This window comes from Schistocerca americana, chromosome 5, assembly GCF_021461395.2.
Source record: "Schistocerca americana isolate TAMUIC-IGC-003095 chromosome 5, iqSchAmer2.1, whole genome shotgun sequence".
Classification (NCBI taxonomy): domain Eukaryota; kingdom Metazoa; phylum Arthropoda; class Insecta; order Orthoptera; family Acrididae; genus Schistocerca; species Schistocerca americana.
The window spans coordinates 229048060-229067250 of NC_060123.1; the positions used below are offsets into that span (position 1 = coordinate 229048060).

A 19191-nucleotide genomic window follows, 5' to 3' on the forward strand; every position below is an offset into this window, starting at 1 on the left:
CAAACATGAGTATCTTAGAAATAGATATCCTCAGAGCAGTGAAGCAACTTAAATCACTTAAGAAAAGCCAATTTTTCAGTACAGGCTGTACACCAGTTGTGTTCCTTTCAGAGTATATTGGAGCAATAACTCCATACTTCATGATCATATACAACCATTTGCTTGACGAAAGATATGTACCTAAATACCGGGAAGTTGCACAGGTCACACCAATATTCAAGAAAGGTAGTAGGAGTAATCCACTAAATTACAGGGCCATATCATTAATGTCAATTTGAAGAAGGATTTTGAAACTTATGTTGTGTTTGAACATGACAAATTACCTTGAAGAGAATGGTCTATTGACACACAGTCAACAAATATTTAGAAAATATCGTTCTTTTAAAACACAACCAGCTCTTTACTCACACAAAGTATTGAGTGCTATTGACAAGAGATTTCAAATTGATTCCATATTTCCAGGAGGCTTTTGACACTGTAGCTCACACTTGACTTGTAGTGAAATTGTATGCTTATGGAGTATTGTCTCAGTTTTGAATCTGGATTTGTCATTTCCTGGCGGCAGAGAGGTCACAGTCTCTAGTAACTGATGGAAAGTCGTAGAGTAAAACAGTGGTGATTTCTGGTGTTCCACAAGATAGTGTTATAGGCCCTCAGCTGTTCCTCATCTATATAAATTATTTAGGAGACAATCTGAGCTAAGATGGCTATCTTAGATTGTTTGTAGTTGACGCTGTCATTTATCAGTCATCAGAAGATAAAAACAAATTGCAAAACGATTTAGAAAAGATATCTGAATGGTGCAAAAATTGACAGTTGACCCTAAATAATGAAAAGTGTGAGGTCATCCACATGAATGCTAAAAGAAATCTGTTAAACTTCAGTTACACGATAAATCAGTCAAATCCAAAGGCCGTAAATTCAACTAAACACCTAGGAATTACAACTACGAACAACTTAATTTGGAAAGAACGCAGAAAATGTTGTGGGAAAGGTATACCAAAGACTGCATTTTATTGGCAGAACACTTAGAAAATGTAACAGATCTACTAAATAGAGTGCCACTACGCTTGTCCATCCTCTTTTGGAAAACTGATGTGTGGTCTGGAATCCTTATCAGATAGGATTAAGGGAATACATCAAGAAAGTTCAAAGAAGAGCAGCATGTTTTGTATTATCGCGAAATTGGGGAGAGAGTCACTGATATGAAACAGTATTTGGGCTGGACATCATTAAAACAAAAACTGCGGCAGAATCTTCTCACAAAAATTCTATCACCGACTTTCTCCTCCAAATGTGAAAATATTTTGTTGGCGCCAACTTACATAGGGAGAAATGATCATCTTCATGAAATAAGGGAAAATAGAGCTTAAAGATATAGGTGTTCATTTTTTTCCGTGCGCGGTTCGAGATTGGAATGTAGAGAATTATTGTGGAAGTGGTTCGATGAACCCTCTACCAGGTACTTAAGAGTGATTTGCAGAGTATCCAAGTAGATGTAGATTCTTCTCAGGTCAAAATTTCACTCCAACAGCATGGCAAGCTGCCCTTTGTTACATCATCGTACATGAACCTCATGTCACACCATTTCCTTTTTTATCCCCTCCACCCTTTCACTTTTTCCTACTCTTTCATATTAATATGTGTACAAAGAAGAAAAAATAAGTGTATAATGATATGATTGATTAAATATATGAGTTTAAATATTTATCTTTCATTTTGTGACCCGTTTAGAGAACCTTGTGTAAAAACTAACTGCAAGTCTTCTCAAGCATTATCTATATAACAGTACCATTCCTGAGAGACATGCTTCCTTAAAAGACGTACTCCTCCTCAGTATTACATGGTGCTACATAACATACTTTATAGACATTATGCAAGAATAAAAAAGGAGTGAGTGCTTAAATAATGATCAAAATTACTATGACTAAGAAATGAGTACACTGAAGCAGTGAATTTCTTTGTCTTAGCATTATTAATTCTTTTGAAAATGATATGTTTCATTGGCCTGTGCAAAAATGAAAGACACTCAAAACATGTGATGGACAGAATTCCATCAGTGTGTCTTTCTGTAAGCATTTACTGTCGCTGGTGATAAGAGTGCTTGATGTAAATGTTGAGTGTGCTTAATCAAACCACTACACTCCTCTACTTTTCCATTCTCCCCTCTCCCATTCCCCTGCTCATGATTTAAATTCCTGCTGCTCCAGTGCTGCCACCGGGCTGATTTTCTACTTACGCAGTTTTTCCTGTCTGTATACTCGCTGCATCACTTTTGTGTTTACTGTCGGCAAGCGCACTGCAGTTCTACCTTATTTAGTATTGATGGCTGTAAATACAAAATATGTACCTACCACTGTACTGGCTCTCCCTTCTGCTATGATGAGTTTTAATTGCAAGACACCTTCTTTTCATTACTTCTATATTTTATTTGCCCCCTCCCCTAATGCAGTATACTCAAGGCTTTTGCTATTTATCCTTTTAGCTTTTTTTTATGGCCCCGTACGTTAAATTGCAGTTTATGACAAGGATGTTTTCTGCCATCATTTTGCATGTCAACCGAGCCCAATACTTAATGTTTCCAGCACTGAACCACATACATTTTAAAGCCTTTCAAATTAACTCACCTGTCAGTGTTATTAAACCTGTTGCTCACTAGGTTCACATATTTGGACTGTAATTATTTTCTTATTGTTCTAATCTGATGGTGTGCTAACTGCTTGAAATGTGTAATTGGAATTTATACAATAGTTATATAATTGCAACAGAGATTGTTCACTCTTTTGAAATATGTTTCTCAAATTCATGAAAAATAGACATTCGTTGTTCTTGAATTAAGCAACATACATATTAAGTGTGATTGGACCCTATCACATCATGCAGCACTATTGTGTTTAAATTTTCAGAGTTTCGAAGCAGCTCTCATTTCATTTTCGGTGATATGATATGTTCGATAGGCTATGATGTCACGATCAACGAAGCTTTCCAGTCCGGATACATTGGGTACGCCTGTACCACCACGTACAACAGCGACTGTTAACCATCCGTTACCATGAGTAAACGAATCATTGATGTCGATGCTGAAGTTCAGTCTGCAACCACAAAAGACTGCAGGTCCATCCAATAGAGAGTGTGCAGCGACAGATTTGATGGTATTCTTTTTCTTGTCGGCGGCAGATGCGGTCATTTCCACGTCTTCAATTGTTTTGTATATTGTCTGTCTTGCACGGCGACGGTATCTTCTGTCTACTTTGTCCCTAGTCTGGCAGCAACTAGATTTGCTAGCAGTACCTCCCAATTGATAATTTTTTTCTCTGTATAAGTTTCTATTGAAAGTGTCTGATTGGTTTATATGATGCTTTTCTAAATGCTTTGTGACCGGCTGGACCTAGGGTATGGTTTTGCATTGTACTACATAACACAGTGTCCATAAAATTTCAAACTTCTTTTTCTTATGCCTGCTGCAAGATTTGTAGTTTGGGTCCACCTTCTGGTCTTTTGGGGCTGAGTATCTTTGCTTAAATTTTGCATTCTTCTTTTAGTATATCTTCCAGGTCATATTTTCTGTGGCTTGATAAGTGCATAATAGTGGCTGATTTTTGTGTGTATGGGCTTTCATTTTTTGTTGTAGGTGTTGTAGATTTTATCATAAGCTCTCTTCAAGTTATTGTACCTGAATTTTCTGTGTCATTTTCTCTCCCCCTGTAGAGTCAAGGATTTTGCTGAAGTACGTGAAGTGTGGAATTCCCTAGATTTGTACATTTTGTGATCAGTTTTTGAGTAGGATGTTTGGAGCAGATACACTTGGTTTTTAGGAAGGATATGTAGAGGCCAACTCTGTCAGCGCATTCCATAAAAATGTCTGTCTGTTTAATTGCTGTCATCTTGTCATCAGCTGGTATTGCCATGTCATCTGATAAAGATAGGCAACAAATTTGGATGTCATTTTTAGCTCTTTCGAGTCTTATATGTTTTCCAGCAGTTTTGGTTTTTAAGTTATTTTTTCCACGCTTTGATGACTTTATCCAAAACCAAATTGAAGAGGATAGGAGAAAGGGTGTCACCCTGCCAAACACCAGTTTTGGTCAGAAATGGTTCTGACATCTCACCCATGACCTTTAGTGTGTGTGTGTGTGTGTGTGTGTGTGTGTGTGTGTGTGTGATGAGACTTTCATGCTGAGCTGGTGTTGGACGATAACTAAAAGGTATTGCCAAGCAGCAGGAGCATACGTCTTGTTGAAGTCCACAATGAACATATGATTGGCTGTTTCTGAAGACTTTGTATTTTAAACTTGTTTGTAAATAAAAGTTTGCCCTCTACTGTTTTGACCAGTGTGGAATCCGCCAGTTTTGTGATCAGGCTGCTGCTGAACTCGTGCTGACAGAATTTTGTATGTCACTTGGAGAAGTTATTTAAATCCGTTTTGTTGCCTTTTTTGTGTGGTGTATGAATTAGGGCACATTTCCAGTCTTTGGGAAGCTTTTCTGTTTGCCAAATCTCTTATGATTTGTATGAGTTCTTTGACAGACTTGAAGCTTTGTTATTTTTGAGTTTGAGGATATGCCTGTGAACCTTTCTTGTGTGGGTGGTAGGGATTTGGTGTAAGTGGAGATTTTCATAGGTCATGAGGGTGGTTTGGAGCAGTTGAGTTCAGAATGCCTGTTCCTGAGAGTTTTCAAGATTGTTAAAGGCAAGTCTTCCATATAACTTTCTAAAACATAGGTTTTGAGGGGTATAACCTAGTATTATACATGCAAAATCTTATAAAAATCTTGCATGTTATACTTGGAAAAGTTTTCTTTGACAAAGTCCAGTTCTCCTTCATGTGTTCCCTCTTGGTTTGCTAATGGTTTTCGTCACTTACTAAAATTTCATAGAAGTGTTGTTTATTTTCTACCTTTTCATTCTGTTATACTAGAAAAGAGCGTCAATGCCTTCTTCCAGTACTTTCTGACATTTTGAATCCCACCAGGAGTGTCTGGAGTTCTGCTTCAGTGGGATTAATTCTTTGACCTTTCGTACCGTTTTTGGGTGGAATTCTTCAAGATAATGTATAGACTTCTGTGACCAGTGTCAAAATGATTAAAATTTTTCTGGGTTTGAAACTTGCCATTGTATAAAATTTAAAATACTTGAAAAAATCAATTTTTTTAAAATTAATATAATTGGATACATAAAAAATATACTCACAAAGCAGCAGCAGGGGAAGAAAAGACATATAAAGTTAAAGAAATGTGCAAGCTTCCAAGCCCATGACTCCTCCTCCTGGCAGAATGTTTAAGGTGAAGGAAGACAGAGAAAGGTGATTATTATTATTATTAGTGTTTTAGGGCGCACAACAGCGAGGTTATCAGCGCCCTACGGAGAAAGAAAAAGGGTGGGTGAGGTCTAGGAAATTGGGAGGGCTCAGAAAAGTTCCCAAGAATCCAAGATCAGGGAAGACTTAGGAAGGCGAGATGAGAAGGGAAGACCAATTGTTGGGGGGGGGGGGGGTGCACTGGATGGGGTGTGAGAACCTGAGAGCTTGAAGGCAGGGGATGGAATAATAGGTAAGACAGATCTTGCTGACAAAACATCGTGTGAGAGTTAATAATAGCAAAAAGCTAAGTGCATTATGTATAGCAGAGGCAGTGGAGGGGGAGGGGGGGGGGGGGGAGATAAATAGGTCAGAAAACACAAATGATAGAAAACTAAAAGAGGCTGAAGAAATGAATAGTTACTGAGAAGTAGTGTTGAGACCAAGGAAATTAGAGAAAATAATATAAATTAAGGCCACCTGAGTGGTGAGAACTGAGGACATGTTGCTACGCCAGTTCCCACGTGCAAAGTTCTGAGAAACCAGTGCCTGGCAGAAAAATCCAGATGGTACATGTGGCGAACCAGGCACAGAAATCATGACTGTCAACTGTACAACAGGGTAATGTGTGTTGCTAATATAAAGTCCTTTTTGTATGCCCTACTACTTATTGGTACTTAAATCAATGTAGAGGGCCGAACAGTGTTTACAGCTGGTATAAGGCATATGCCATTTCATATGTGGCTCTCGCTCTGATAGTGTGTGTTCTGCCCGTCACAGGGTTGGTACAGGGGTTGTCACAAGGGTGCGTAGGACAAGTCATAGGATAGGGAAACGAGTGCAGTAGGAGCACAGGGTCTGACCAGGATATTGTTGAGTTAGAGGAGGAGGGAGGGCGGGGGGGGGGGGGGGGTGTTGAAGCTGTTCTAGGTGTGGTGTGAAGAATACCAGCAGAATGACCTCATTTCATGACATGATTTTAGGAAAGTCATAGCCTTGTCAAAGTAATTGATTAGTACATTGAAGACCAGCATAATACTGAGTGACAAGTTGTGTATTCATAATTTTTTTTTTTTGGTAGGATAAGAGGATAAACAGTATCAGGATTGGATGTGATGGTCTGGGAAATCTGATTTTCAACTAGGCTGGTGGGGTAATTACAACCAGGGAAGCATGAGGTGAGGATGGTAGTGTATTGCTGAATGAGGCTGCATCTGAACAAATAAGTTTGTCTCAAACGCCAAGGCTGTACGTGAGGGATCATGTGACATGGAAAGGATGGCAACTGTAATGTAAACACTGTTGTTTGGTAGTAGGTTTAATGTGAAAGTAAGTCTGTAGCTGACACTCGGTGAGGGTGTCATCATCAAGGAACATGACATGATATTCTGAATAAAACCAAGTGACATTTAATTGGCAGAATGTATTAAGATATTAAAAAAAAATTCAGCAGGTCAGCCTCACCATGAGTCCTTATGGCAAAGATTTCATCAATATATCTAAACCAAACGAGGGACTGAAGTCTTATGGATTCCAGAAAGCCCCACTTCTAGTGACCCATATCTGGGTTCCCATGGCTGTGCCCCTGATATGTTTGTATGTCTTTCTCTCAAAGATAAAATAGTTGTTGGTAAGTATAAAGTTGATCAATGTGAGCAGGAAAGATGTCATAGGTTTGGAACCAGGTGGATGCTGGTTGAGGTAATGTTAATCAGCAGACCGACCATGCATATGGGGATTGTTGTTACAATGGGAGGTGGTGGCATCTGTGGTGACACGAAGTGTGTGATGGGAGTGGTACAGGCAAAGATTTCAGAGGATCTAGGAAGTGTTCAGTGTCTTAAATATAGGAGGGGATTCTTTGTGCTATAGGTTGCAGGTGCTGATCAACTAAGGCAGATATATGTTCAGTGGGTGCTTTGAAGCCAGCAATGATGGGACAGCCAGGGTGATTGAGTTCGTGGACCTTAGGAAGAGGGTAAAAGGAGGGAGTGCCCAATTTGGATAGGGTAAGAATTTCTATGGATTGAGGTGTTAGTCCTTATGAGTGGCCTGAGGTTGTAAGGAAGGACTGTACGTCAGTTTGTATCATGGGTCTTGATAGCAGGTGCTGTACGAGAGGTGTCAGATAGCTGGCTTTGGCCGTTGCTTACATATTTGTCTTTGTCTTTCAAGTATCACAGTGGTAGATCCTTTGTCCACTGGGAGGATAATGGTGGAGTCATCAGTTTTTAAGGAATGAATTGCCTGGAGTTTAAGAGGACAACTTAGGGTCGTGTTGTAGAGACTTAAGAAGGGTTGTGAAGCAATGCTGAATATTAGGAATTTTTGGAAGAGTTACAAGGGGTGATTTGTGCAGTAGTGATGATGGATCAAGAGGGGATCATGGTTGAAACTGTTCAAGGGAGTGTTCAGTGTTAGGTTTGCTGTTGGGTAGGTTCTGGGATTGGATTGCAAAGTGATTTTTCCAGTTGACATTACGTGAACGGAAGTAGGTCTTTCACCAAAGCAGCATGATTAAATGCAGGTTAGGGCTGAAAGTGAATATACAGATAATTCAGAAGGGGGAGAGCCTTAGATGAAAGGCTGAGAACACAGTACTGTTGTTGCTGGTTCTTGTGATCGTTAATTACAATTGCTCTAGGAGGCAGTGGTGGAGGCCGGGGGGATGTTAAGGTTGGTGAAGCTCATTTATAGGAGAGGAGTGCTAGTTGATGATATTACTGTTACGGGAACTGGAGGAGGCAGGAAGGGAAACATAACTATTGAGGTAGTTTGGGAGAAAGTAAAATAGCTTTTTATTGGTGAAGCCTGGTCTTTGTTACAGTTTGAAGTTGGCTTGAGAGATGATACCATCAGAGGACACATGACAGTCATGTAACTGCAGGTTTTAGCAGGAGGAGAGAAGTCTGGTGGAGTGGAAATTGGTAGATGAGGCAGATAGCTTATTAGAAGCGTAAGTGCAGAGAGAGCTGTATTTTCAACTGGAAAAGGGATTGGTGCACACTAGGGTTACATCCAAAAATGTCCAATGTTAGGCTATTGGTGGTAACTCCTGCAGACAAGATGGTTTCAAGAAACAAAATGTGGGACCTTAGTTTTGGTAGTGCAAAAGCATGTTTGCAAAAGGACCGAATATAATAAGTGACGGGTTTCTCCATGGCAAGAGAGGAGCATTTGTAAATATTCGAGATCGTGGGAGTAGCTGAAAAGAAGCAAAGAGGGAAAATGGAGCAGAAAGAAAGACAAGCGAGTAAAGAGATAGGAAAAATCTAGAAAAATTTACATGAAAATAGTGAGAACTGATGAGGAATGAGTGGGAATTTCTCACTAGAAAAGTGGGCTGTACAATACAAAAAATTGTGATAGGAAAGAATTATAATAATAAATTGCAACTGTGAAAGGTCCTGGAAAAGATGTGAAAATAGACAAAAATTGAATAACAGGACCGAGAGATAGAGGAAGTCAGTGTACTGAACAGAATCTACAGCATTTGGGAAATAAAACAGTGTAGGAGATGGTAGAACAGTCGATCAGTGCAGTTTGGTGAATAACAAATGAACCATTTATAAGCAAGGTAAGTGGGGGTTGGAAAGAAAACTGCTGTCAAATTTGCAAATAAATTGTCAAAAAATGATCAGGAGAGGCCCTCAAGTGTATTGAACTGTAAAAGCAGAATTAAATTAAAATTCTTAAATAACCATTAACCACTCTAAGTGTGCAGAAATCAGTATTAAAAAAGATACGGGGGCAAGATGTTGATTAATATAGGTGGTATAGACAGATAAACAAGCGAACTAGCACATAAGGTCAAAAACATACAGCAGTTTGATCAAGATAAGACAACAAAAAAACCTGAGAAATGGGGCTACATACATACATAAATACATAATGGCAAAACATATGCTGTTAAAGGGAGAGCCATATGTGAAACTACACATCGTGTACCAGCTGTTATGTAAACACAGTTCTGCCTTCTACATTCATATGACTGCCAGCAAGTTACTAGTTACAATGAGTACACATAGACAAAGGGTGTATATTGGCAGCACACAGTATTCTGTTGCAGAGCATTGCTCTACAGCATGATAGTCATGTCCTGTGTGTTTCACCATACATGCCATTCTTCCCCCACAGACTAGCTTCTCAGAACTCTGTAGGTGGGAACTGGCATTGCAACATGTCCTTGGTTCTTGCCACCCACATGGCCTCAATTTACGTTATTTTTCCACTTTCTTTGGGCTTATACCTTGTACTTTCCCAACCGCTCTCTCTACCACATATAATGCACTTTGCTTTCTGCTGTTATTAACTCTTGCACAATGTTTTGTCACAAACTCTGTCTTACTTATTGCCCTATCTTCCACTTTTAAACACATTTTCAAATCTCATCTGAGGCAGTCCTCGGCAATCAGTCTTCCCTTCACATCCCGTCCAGTAAGCCTCCACTGATTGGGGGTTCTGGGTGACTTTCCAGAACTCTTCCCATTTCCTAAAGCTCGCCAGTCCTTTTTCATCATCCCTCTTCATTCCTCTTCTGCCAGAATAAGGAATCACTAGCTCTGAAAGATTTTACTTTCCTTTAACCTTTATCAGTGTTTTCTACTGCTGCTATATGAAATACTTTAAAATATAGAAACTATAAAACCAACATTTCGATGGTATTAAAGAGGCCTTCTTCAGGGCAAGACTGATTTTACTGGAAGAAAGGTGTCCTTATTTAGTGCTAACTATCAGCGTCATCAGGAACTTTATTGGCTAGAGGATATAAGAGAGTAGTCATGCCGAGAGGGAGAGCCTATTTGAGGAATATCCTGCTAGTTGACGATTGGCACCTGTCTGCAAATCAGTGCCTGGCTTCTGTTTTTTTTCCTGCTGTGCATGAAAATACACTGACAGTTTCTATAAAGCTATTTATCTAGGAAATCATGACCATTCCCACTGAGGCTTCTGCCTCACGATCGCCCACTGACCATTGGATTGAGCTAGCTGGTAGCTAGGATGCAGTTTGTAACCATCCTTTCTATTGATGTTGTCAGGCTGCTTAATAATTTCAGTCACCTCTCATATTCTGTAGTGGCACGTACACGGCTCTCTTGCCAGTACATTGGTTTCCTGGAATGTGATAGATTGTCCACTATCAAGGTGGCGTTCTGCTATTACCAATTTATTGTGGTGTTCTGATTGCTGATAGCACACACATTCTGCCATTCATGTGCAGACTGGCACAACTGTCACCGCTATGTAGCTCATATACTCTTGCATCCTTGGTGGATCATATTATGTCATGAATCCTGTGGCTACTGTGGAAAATTGGTGTGAAACCTTGGCGGCAGAGGACATTGCTTAGCCATTCACTGATACCCTTCAGGTAGCGTAAGTGCACTAGCAGAAGCTCCTCTTCCTAGCCCTTTTCTTTTTGTTTTAATCTGTTTGGTTTTGGCTGCCTTTGTCATAATGTTGTCATACCCTTTGACTTTCTTTTATTATATTATTAGTGTCACTTATCTGTTGGGCATGGGCAGTAAGGATGTGCTGGACAGAATACTTCTGAGCTGAATAGTGGTTGCTCTCAGTGGGCAGGTACTGGTTGATGTGTTAGGTCCACATCCAAAAATGGTAATGCATTGTTATTTCTGGTTTCGTGCATGAACTGTATATTCTTATGCAGGATGTTTAAATGTTGAAAGAAGTTTCTCAACTCCACTCCCCCATGAGGGGGAGTGTATGTCATCTATATATCATAGCCAAAGTTGTGACACTAATAATATCAAAGAAAAATTCATATACCTATGCCACATATTTTGCGCCAATGAATATGACTTCTGGTGTCCTGACTGTCTGCTACTTCAATCACGGAGTACAAGCATCACCAGGAGAAGGCGGTAGCCTAAACAAACAGCTATATGCGAACTGTCAGTGTATTTCCAAGCCCGCTAGGAAGGAACCAAGTTCACCAGAACCCAAGTGCTGATGTGCAAACAAGTGCCAATCATCAACAAACCATATAATCCATGAATAGCCTCCTTTCTGTCTCCAAACGTTTGTTTTCATGGAACTTTTCTTAGTGATGTTAACGTGTTTTTAAGTTGTCTTGTTGGCACAGTTCAATGAGTCTTGTGCTGCTTGGTTCCGAATCTGTGAGCTGGATATTGGCCTATGGCTTTTAGGTATTTTCTTTCTTTGCTGATTTGTGCATCGAAGTCACCAAGCCGAATCTTCTCATCGACTTTAGGGATTTTTGCGACTGTTTTGAGTTTGGCCCAGAATTTTTCAGTATTTCATAGATCTTTTCTGTTTTCTGTGTCATCGGGTGCATGGAAATTGATCAGTGTGTGCTCTTTGTTGGCACTTTGTATGTACATGGTCATTTGGCAGGTGTTTATGGGAGAGACTTCTGTGATTGAGTTGTCTATATTTATGCATTTCACAAAGATCATGCCCAGAAGCAGAGTGCCATCAGCTACTCATTTTTGTGTTTTACACTTGAACATCCAATAGTTACTGTAGTGCATTGCGTGTTCATCAGTGACTCATGTTCCTTGGAGAGCTAGTACCAGGATTCATTTTATCTCACACTGACTATAGGGTGTGTAATTTCCCAGGTAGAATTAATTTGTTGACGTTCATGGTGCCAATGTAAGCGTGAATTCTAGGTAGAAGATGGCCTGAGAATTCTGATTTTCCCTGTATTTGTGATTACTCGGCTCACCAGAATCATTGTGTGCAGTTTCCGTCTGTGGACGGATGGATTGGTTCCTACCTGGGGTAATGCTGTCATTACTCGGGTCATAACTTGTGATCATTTGTCCAATGTGTCCACTGGTTACTTTGAAATCACAAGAAAATCAGTTTCAAATTCAAACAAGATTTTGCAGTACATCTCATTTCATTCAATATAGTTATTATTTCAGAATTGCAGATTTTTGTGATATGTGGAGTCCTAAAAATTAAATGGTACTACTAAAAGTGAACAATATAGTCAATACTACTATTTTTAGTTATATTAATAGGAATTCAACTGACTTCTGGCAGAAATACTGATAAAATATTTTGTATTCAGAGCCTCACAGTCTAAATGTAATTCAGTTTATCTCCATAAATTTCTTGTTTGTTGTTGCAGTCTAAAATCAGCAGGCTTCCAGCATACCTAACCGTGCAGTTTGTGAGGTTTTATTATAAAGAAAGAGAAGCAATAAATGCCAAAATTTTGAAAGACGTTAAGTTTCCTTTGGATTTTGATGCGTTTGAGCTGTGCACACCTGAACTTCAACAAAAATTGACACCCATGCGCTCCAAATTTAAGGTGAGTGTACTACACATTGCACAGTATTTATTATAGTACATGTGAGCTTTATAGATACAAAGCTTCTGTCTTTGAAACTTGTTGTTGTGCTTAACACTTCAGCTACCAAGCCCAAGCATAGCTCGGGCCACACTGCCGTGTTCAAAAGACTGCTCCTAAGTATAGCTCGGGCCCCATTTTTCTTGATGCACGAACCACCTATTGCTTGAAAACTGGACTCATTTCATTCGAGAACAGTGAACGGACATCTTGCTACCTGCCACTTGAGCTTGGCTGCTTTCTGTTGTCAATTTGTAGAATTACTTCAAAACAGACATTAACAAACATAACAGCTGCTGTCGCGAATGGCTGTGCCAGTTTAATACCATTGACATAATTCGTTCATTTACTCGTTTTGTTTTGCAGTTTGCTGTAATTATGATACAAATGTCATGTTTGTTAAGTGAACAAGAAATTTTGGAAACTCAAGAGGAAGAAATTTCTCAGTAACTCACATCGCACTTTTTTGTCGGAGGATATTTATATGAAGCTTAGTCTTTTTTCATATGTACTACTCTCAAAGCTATTTCAGTGGTATATGTGCCAGTAACACTTAAAATAATGGATAGATGGCTGCTATTCCAGCCTCAAAATCCTTCTAAGTGGCTGATCCTCAAAGTGGTAAAGGGCACTGTGCATGGCAAAATGGTACTATCCAAAACTGGTGTCAGGCAAATGTGGTGCACAACAGACCATAAATGTGCAATTGTTGAGCAACTGACTGCCCAGATGAACCAGAGGGCTACCAACAGTCCTTCAGTCACCGTTCAGCAAACATTGCTGTGTATGGACCTCCTCCAGCAGGTTTATGCTCCATCCGAAAGAGGGTCATTGGCGTGTACAGCATGAAACATCTGAAAGCAAACACTCTGCAACAGTTGTCAGAAAGGTCCAGGCTGGAGGTGGGAATGTTATGGTCTGGAGAATGTTTTCATGGCATTTCCTGGGTGATCTTGTCATTCGGGAGGGTGCAATGAATCGATATAGGTCTGCATCTATCCTTAGAGACAACATCCACCCATACACAGAGTTTGTTTTTCCTCTGCACAATGGCATCTGCCAGCAGAACAACACAATGTTCCACACAGCTCGCAGTGTATATATGTGGTTTGAAGAGCATCAGAATGAGTTTACCGCACTCCTCTGGCCACCAAACTCTCCAGATTTAAAACCAATCGAAAATGTATGGGGCCACACCAGTGAGTGGGTGTGGCTCCACATCTTTTTCAGTGCCTTCCAGAACATCACTGATTCTCTTCCAGCATGGCTCACAGTGGTCCACACTGCAAAAGGTGGTTATTCAGGCTTTGGACGGATGGCTACATTAATGTAACTGAACAGTGTATAAATTATACTCCATGCAAATGTCTTCTTATGTTAACAGAACTCCATCCACTACATTTGGTTTCCAGCCAAGAGCCGAGTCAATACGTTAGTGTTATTACATGCACGGATGCATGTGTGCATGCACAGCCCCCCCCCCCACACACACACATAGTGAATCACTAAATGTAACAACATTGTGCAATCAGTCCAAGATTCCTATTAATATTGTCTGCTGTTAACCTTATTTGTAAGAGGTTCATACAGTTTGTGTGTTACTAAAGAAATTACAAAAGTATTTTTGTGCTTTGTGTTAATACTGTGGAGTAAAATGACTCCAGTTTGATGTACTTATAATATTGATTTATCTATCACAGGAATATGAAGATAAGCGAGTGGAAGAATCACAGGCTGACAAGACGGATAAAGGAGGCGATGGGGAGAAAGCGAAAATGAAGGCTGTGCCATTTTGGTTTGAAAATGGTTTGTATAATTTTCGTTTAAGTTCCATATTGGATATGTAGCCTTAGACTGATTTCAGACCCCTACCTCTTCCCCACTGTCAATATATATATATATATATATATATATATATATATATATATATATATATATATATCTCTCTCTCTCTGACTTGGATTTGTGAAGATAGTGGCTCAAATCCCTATCTGGCCATCTGTGTTGGGGGAGTCTAGCAATCTCTAAAATACAGTCTGACCAAAAGTCTGCATTTAAAAATGCCCTAGGTTCTATTGAAAGAAAAAATGCAAAAACTGGCAAAGAGATGGCACTGGAGAGCAACAAGCTATCGATGCCACATGAGAATAGTGTATAAAATGATCAGTAGTGAGAAAGAAATTCACATCATCCTTAGCCTGGCTGAGAAACTCCTGTTGGAAGGTATTATTTTCTTGTAGGACGGCACTCATCCCATATTGCTACATGTGTGAAAGATCTCTTGCGCACGTAGTTTGGTGAGGTTCATGTGCTGAGCTGCCATGTCCATCATAATGGATCTCCCGGGATCTCAGACATCAGTTTGTGTAATTATTGATAATCGGTTTCCAAAGTCACAAAGTCTACTGTGATTGTCTGACCTCATTAGGACAGCCAAAGGACATCATCTCACAAATTTCTCATCCTACTTACTGTGCAGGGTTGTTCACAACATTGTCCTTTGTCTACAGGTATTGTTGATGAATGATGGCTATTGGTTTCAGTAAAGCTCCATGTCATTTCAAGCATTTGTGTGAGTTTTTACCTCTCTACATACATTATTTCTTGAACTGTTGAATTTTCAAATGCTGATTGAGGTTTGGGTCTCCCTGTACATTAATACACAATCTATAATTTAACTGCATGTGAGTATTTGCGTTTCCTCATTTGAGATTTTTATGGAAATTTCTTCTGGAAGTCTTGTTTTCATCCTGCCTAATCAAAGCAGATATCTTGTCACATACCTTCATCTATTTTATTCCTGTACTGTTTCTGTCATTTGTTGTTGAATCTAAAATGAAAACTGACTTCTAATCTATTTCTAATAACCATACTGACAATTCATGAACTTTCCGTCCTTAGTTTAAATGAGTTCCAAAAAAGTCAACTCCCGGTAACATTGTGGTTCAACTCAGCATATTAGTATACTACTGATTCATAAAGCTGTTAAAACAAAGTGTTAATCTGGCTTCAGTTGCCAGAGACTGCAGTCATGGGTGAGAGAGAGAGAGAGAGAGAGAGAGGGAGAGGGAGAGAGAGAGAGAGAGAGAGAGAGAGAGAGAGAGAGAGAGAGAGAGAGTGTGTGTGTGTGTGTGTGTGTGTGTGTGTGTGTGTGTGTGTGTGTGTGTGTGTTTCTATTTTTGATGAAGGCCTTACTGGTTGAAAGCCAAGAATTTATTACTTACTTATTTACTTACTTATTACTTTCCTTCCATAGTATTGGTTCATTCCATCCTAGTTTTTCCATTGCTTGAAAGTATTAATCCAGGTTCATTTACCCTTTGATGACTTTTAGGGTGCGTCTAAGTGTCAAAACTATAGGGGCATAATAGTTGAAGTAGGTCATCACAGTACCTTGGATTGTAGTTTGTACACAGCCATTGAGGGTGTTGTCTCATTAATTTGTGTTACTTACATAGTACAAAAGATCTTAATTGATTCTTATTTCCCCAATTCTTCTATACACCTAGTATATCCCCCCCCCTATTGAGGCATTTTTTCTTCCCTGTAGCTTCTGCCTGTCTTTCCCATTCCTCTTCTTGTTTTCCATATTTTTCTTTGTCCAAGTGAAAGGGCTATGTAAAAAGACCATCTTCTCTCTTGAAAATTTGTGATACTAATTTTTTTATTAGATTTCAAGTCAGGCTCAGTTGTTTACAAAATTACCATGGAGAGCTCACTGTCAGGTGTAGTTCACCTGTGATAAAGTACAAGTTGCACAACCAAGCTGATCTTGGCGCATTCTGTTTGTGCAGTCACTATCATTGATTGTAACCAGTGTATGTCTTCCATAAGTGTGGAATAAGTGCTTGTAGCCACAGAAGCTACACAAGAATGTTTACTACTCATCATGAATATTCTGTATGAAATAAGTGAGCTAGTATATATTGCAAAATTAAATATATTTTGTTGCCAGATCTTGGTTCCAACAATTCTGGATACTACACGCTGCAGGCAGTTTTGACTCATAGAGGCCGTTCCAGTTCTAGTGGCCACTATGTCGCATGGGTGAGACAGAAGGAAGATACATGGATCAAGTGTGATGACGACACAGTCTCACCAGTTACATCAGATGATGTCCTGAAACTGTCTGGAGGAGGTAATACATTGAAACACACTCAGTAATTGTTTAAATATTCAACAGTTTTTTATATTTTGTTTTCTAATTGTCATGTTGTTGTTGTTGTTGTATTTAATAAGCCTGACACAGGAAAATGTAACTGTGTAACGTTAAATTGCTTTCTTCGTAAAATGTGAACAATGATTCATTAGTACCATTACAATGAGTGCCGAGTGTTGCCTTACTACTTACGTGTAAACTCAAATTTGTATAGCAACATGTTCAATACTTCTCTGTCTCACCTATTATACGCAACACAAACTGGCAACCTGGCCATGGTGGCAGCACTGTCATGTTTACACCTGAGAAGCAGGGAAGGGAGGTACCACTAGTGTACACTACAGTACTCTTATAAATTGAGCAACTTGCACACACATCTGTAGTGTGGTTTCAGTTGTCTGAGACTGCAGACTTGTGTGCAGGTTGCGTTTGCGTGCTTTGTGTGTGTGTGTGTGTGTGTGTGTGTGTGTGTGTGTGTGTGTGTGTGTGTGTGTTGCTGACAAAGGCCTTAATGGCCTGGCCGAAAGCTATAATTGTGTGAATCTTCTTGTTGTGCCTGTTGCGACTCAGCATCTCCATTATATGGTGAATAGCAGCTTTCCTTCTCTAATATTGTCTAATAATACGTTTATTTATATCAGCAACGAAAAATTTATTGTGTGCATTTTACTTGTTCTTGTTTGGGACACTATCACACCATTCTTGTTCTCATTGTCAGTAAAATTAGTGATGTTAACAACAAGTTTCCATGGCTACACACAAAGTTATTCTCCTCAGTTGCTTTTCCTGATTACTTTTCACATTCGCGCTACAAGGTAACAGATAACGCATGATACTTTGAACTGGAACATGACTGTACCTAGTCATGTGACCAAGTTAGTTCCTGCTATTGAGAGGCTACCACTACACCTTGTTGAGTAATAATTAGTGCTATTGGGGTTGCTGTTGTCGTCATAGTCGTCGTCACTTCAGCCGGAAGACTGGTTTTGTATAGCTTTCCTACTACTCTGTGCAAGCCTCTTCATCTCTGCATAGCTGCTGCAAGCTACATCAGTTGAACCTGCTTACTGTAGTCAAGCCTGCCTCTCTCTCTCTCTCTCTCTCTCTCTCTCTCTCTCTCTCTCTCTCTCTCTCTCCCCCCCCCCCCCCCACCTCCCCCCCCCACCCCTCCTGTCCCCCTCTCCATTTCATTACCAAATTGACAATTCCTCGATAGTGGCTTAGTACGTTAAAATGTGTACCATGCGATATGAAAAGCCAACTTTTGAAATTGGCATAAATGTGTATTTTTGACTAACACTTGTAGTAAAAGTAATGAAATAAGGTATTCAGTTCTACACTGTAAAAGTAAAGAGGTGATAAGATTGGAGAGAGATGCTGAAAGACAGAATTTGTGAAGTGGGGCATCAAACATGGTTGGATAGCTCAGTTGGTAAGACAGTTGCATGGAACATTGTGCAAATTTATCAGGCACAATTGAACAATAGAAGATCCAGGCCAGAATATCAACAGTTGTGAACAGAGTAGATTGCTATTCACTGCAACTTGAGTTGCGGACAGGCACAACGAAAAGACTGTTACACACCTAGCTTTCTGTCAAAGCCTTCTTTAGAAAGGAATGGAAAGCACACTTGCAATCACACAAGGAGGCACACCTCAGAGTGTGACTTGCTGCTTCAAAGTGTAAAATTTTTGCTGTTGGTGTTTTTATCTGCCACCTGCTACAATATTCATGCCAGTAAAGTGTGCAAATCGTGTTCCACTTTATTTTGTGGACCATTCTGAAACCAAATTAAATGTGTGCAGTTTAGGTTTGACCAGTGGAAACCATAACCATAACAGAATGTCCAAATAGTATATCTGAACCAAATTGTTTGAATACTGTTGGACATCTACAGAAATTTTTCCAGTATTCAGTGAAAATTTGTTGGATGTTTAACTTCTTCGCTTTGTAATGCTTTTGATCCCACATGCAGATCCATTTCATTATTTCAGTCGGTGGCGAGTGTAGGTCTTGAGCTACTGCAAATATTTTTAACTTACTCCAACTTTAGGTCTGTCCTGAAACGTGTGATTGCCTAGTCAAGTAGACATTTTTCTTAAACTGCTATTGATACACCATTGCAGAGCGGAAGTTCATGCCTCCTACGTTTTGCTAATCACAGTCGTGTTTAAAATGTCACTTTTTATATAGAGTACATAAGAAGATAATAAGAATTTCTCAGAATGTGGGAAAAAATGCAGTATCTTGCTTACTAGGAGATATATTACTTTTTAAATCAATTAGCTGAAAAATATTCCTGATGTAGGCGTAATATTACAGACATAACTATAGTGTTGAGTTTGTTGGAGTCACTGGTAGACCAAGAAACAGAATCAACCCATTTTTG

At 39.5% G+C, this 19191-nt stretch overlaps 1 protein-coding gene across 1 annotated transcript in view; it reads left to right on the forward strand.

Moving 5' to 3' along the window:
* Nucleotides 1-19191, forward strand: part of LOC124615651 (ubiquitin carboxyl-terminal hydrolase 14) — a 128582-nt gene that overhangs the window by 101906 nt on the left and 7485 nt on the right. The window contains exons 8-10 of the mRNA XM_047143664.1: nucleotides 12421-12603; nucleotides 14343-14448; nucleotides 16598-16780. Of these exons, the coding sequence (XP_046999620.1) occupies nucleotides 12421-12603; nucleotides 14343-14448; nucleotides 16598-16780 (472 nt within the window). The remainder of the gene's footprint in view (nucleotides 1-12420; nucleotides 12604-14342; nucleotides 14449-16597; nucleotides 16781-19191) is intronic.